At 41.6% G+C, this 2,500-nt stretch overlaps 1 protein-coding gene across 1 annotated transcript in view; it reads right to left on the reverse strand.

Annotated features, from left to right (window-relative positions):
* LOC113814911 (myb-like protein X) overlaps positions 1-2,500 on the reverse strand; it is a 30,650-nt gene that overhangs the window by 15,584 nt on the left and 12,566 nt on the right. Inside the window, exons 8-9 of the mRNA XM_070115296.1 lie at positions 1,419-1,867; positions 33-160 (exon numbers count right to left, since the gene is read on the reverse strand). Of these exons, the coding sequence (XP_069971397.1) occupies positions 33-160; positions 1,419-1,867 (577 nt within the window). The remainder of the gene's footprint in view (positions 1-32; positions 161-1,418; positions 1,868-2,500) is intronic.

The following is a 2,500-nucleotide window of genomic DNA, read 5'->3' on the forward strand; positions in this document are numbered from 1 at the left end:
TTTATAAAGGAACTAGAGCAACAGCTACTCACTGGGCAGAATGCCTTCCCTCTCCATTTTCTGCCATAGCTCGCGGCCTCCCACCAGGTTGTGCTTGCTGTTGTCATCAATGTACCTCAGGATTTTGACATCCTCCTCATGAGTGTATGCCGTTTTGATTCTGGGGAAGAGATCTCAATGTGAGGGAGCTGATGCTGATTCATGACAGTGATTATTGTTGGTAATGATGATGATGTAAGTGAGACAGAGAGAGAGAGAGAGAGAGAGAGAGAGAGAGAGAGAGAGAGAGAGAGAGAGAGAGAGAGAGAGAGAGAGAGAGAGAGAGAGAGAGAGAGAGAGAGAGAGAGAGAGAGAGAGAGAGAGAGAGAGAGAGAGAGAGAGAGAGAGAGAGAGAAGATGAGAATGAGAGAGAGAATGAGGGAGAGAGAATGAGAGAGAGAATAGAGAGAGAGAGAGAAAAAAAAAGGAGAGAGAATGAGAGAGAGAATGAGAGAGAGAATGAGAGAGAGAATGAGAGAGAGAGAGAATGAGAGAGAGAGAATGAGAGAGAGAATGATGAGAGAGAGATGAGAGAGAGAATGAGAGAGAATGAATGAGGAGAGAATGAGAGAATGAGAGAGAATGAGAGGGAATGAGAGAGAATGAGAGAGAGAGAGAGATGAGAGAGAGAGAGGGAATAGAGAGAGAGAGAGAGAGAGAGAGAGAGAGAGAGAGAGAGAGAGAGAGAGAGAGAGAGAGAGAGAGAGATAGAGAGAGAGAGAGAGAGAGAGAGAGAGAGAGAGATAAAGAGAGAGAGAGAGAGAGAGAGAGAGAGAGAGAGAGAGAGAGAGAGAGAGAGAGAGAGAGAGAGAGAGAGAGAGAGAGAGAGAGAGAGAGTGACAGAGAGAGAGAGAGCGAGAGAGAGAGACAGAGAGAGAGAGAGAGAGAGAGAGAGAGAGAGAGAGAGAGAGAGAGAGAGAGAGAGAGAGAGATAGAGAGAGAGAGACAGAGAGGGCAGAGAGAGAGAGAGAGAGAGAGAGAGAGAGAGAGAGAGAGAGAGAGAGAGAGAGAGAGAGAGAGAGAGAGAGAGAGAGAGAGAGAGAGAGAGAGAGAGAGAGAGAGAGAGAGAGAGAGAGAGAGAGATTGAAGAGACAGAGAGACAGAGAGACAGAGAGAGAGAGAGAGAGAGAGAGAGAGAGAGAGAGAGAGAGAGAGAGAGAGAGAGAGAGAGAGAGAGAGAGAGAGAGAAAGAAAATGAGAGAGAGAGAAAATGAGAGAGAGAGAAAATGAGAGAGAGAGAGAGAGAAAGAGAGAAAGAGAGAAAGAGAAAGAGAGAAAGAGAGAGAGAAAGAGAAAGAGAGAAAGAGAGAAAGAGAAAGAGAGAAAGAGAGAAAGAGAGAAAGAGAGAAAGAGAAAGAGAAAGAGAAAGAGATACATACCCATTCCCAGTTGAAATTTTTGCCACCCTCCTCGTCAAGTCTAATCTTAGCTCATGACATCGGCTTGGATAAAAGGATCGGTCATAGAAGCCAGTGAAGCTGTCGATGCTAGAGCACGGGTCAGACATCAGAGATGTACTTAGGTAACTGTTGTTTTCTTCTTCTGTTATGAGACTATCATCGTCATTGCCGTCACTGTCTGAACTGTTCTCTTCTAAGGAAACTTTTTCCCCCCCCTTCATCTTTCTCATCACTTCACTAGAAACATCAAGTTTAGTTTCCCTTTCCTTTTGAAGCTGATGTTTGACCCTTTGCAAAGATCCAGAGGAAGTGCCCCCAGGACTTGAGTTCTCTTCCGTGCTTCTTCTCCCATTTTGCCGCTGTCTGTCTGGGGTGTGTGATGATACATCCTCTTCTTCCGTTTCCTCTTCTGAATGTATGGAGCGAGTCTGCAGAGATAAGAGTATACTTAACATGCAACCATCCTTTCTGAGATGTTCGTAAATATAAAGTTCCTACAAAAATGGCAAAGATTACTGGGGGGAAAAAAATATTTAAAAAATCAAATAAAAAATAATAATAATAAATTAGCCTAGTCCACCTGTTTGATTATGCTGGGTATGGCTACATTGCATTAAGTCCGGTTTAGATCACTCATCAAAAGTTAAGATTAGGTTATATACAATTTGTCATGAGATGTGAGGTATTCTTAGTCAAATAAGGTTAGGTAAATTTTGAACAGATTGTATTAGGATTAGCATAACTAGTTCTCATGCTAAAAATTAATTATATACATAAAGGTTTTGCTTAATATTCCTGGATCTAAATTATACCATGCATATAACCTATATGTGTGTGCTATGAAAATGAATTAGTTTCATGATTTTACATCATCTTTATCACATCATTGTATCATTACAATACACATGTTTCTGAAAGTTCATCCATCTGAATCATAAATTACAGACCCTCAGAAGAAGAAGAAGAAGAAGAAGAAGAAGAAGAAGAAGAAGAAGAAGAAGAAGAAGAAGAAGAAGAAGAAGAAGAAGAAGAAGAAGAAGAAGAAGAAGAAGAAGAAGAAG

Source organism: Penaeus vannamei, chromosome 37 (assembly GCF_042767895.1).
Source record: "Penaeus vannamei isolate JL-2024 chromosome 37, ASM4276789v1, whole genome shotgun sequence".
Taxonomy (NCBI): domain Eukaryota; kingdom Metazoa; phylum Arthropoda; class Malacostraca; order Decapoda; family Penaeidae; genus Penaeus; species Penaeus vannamei.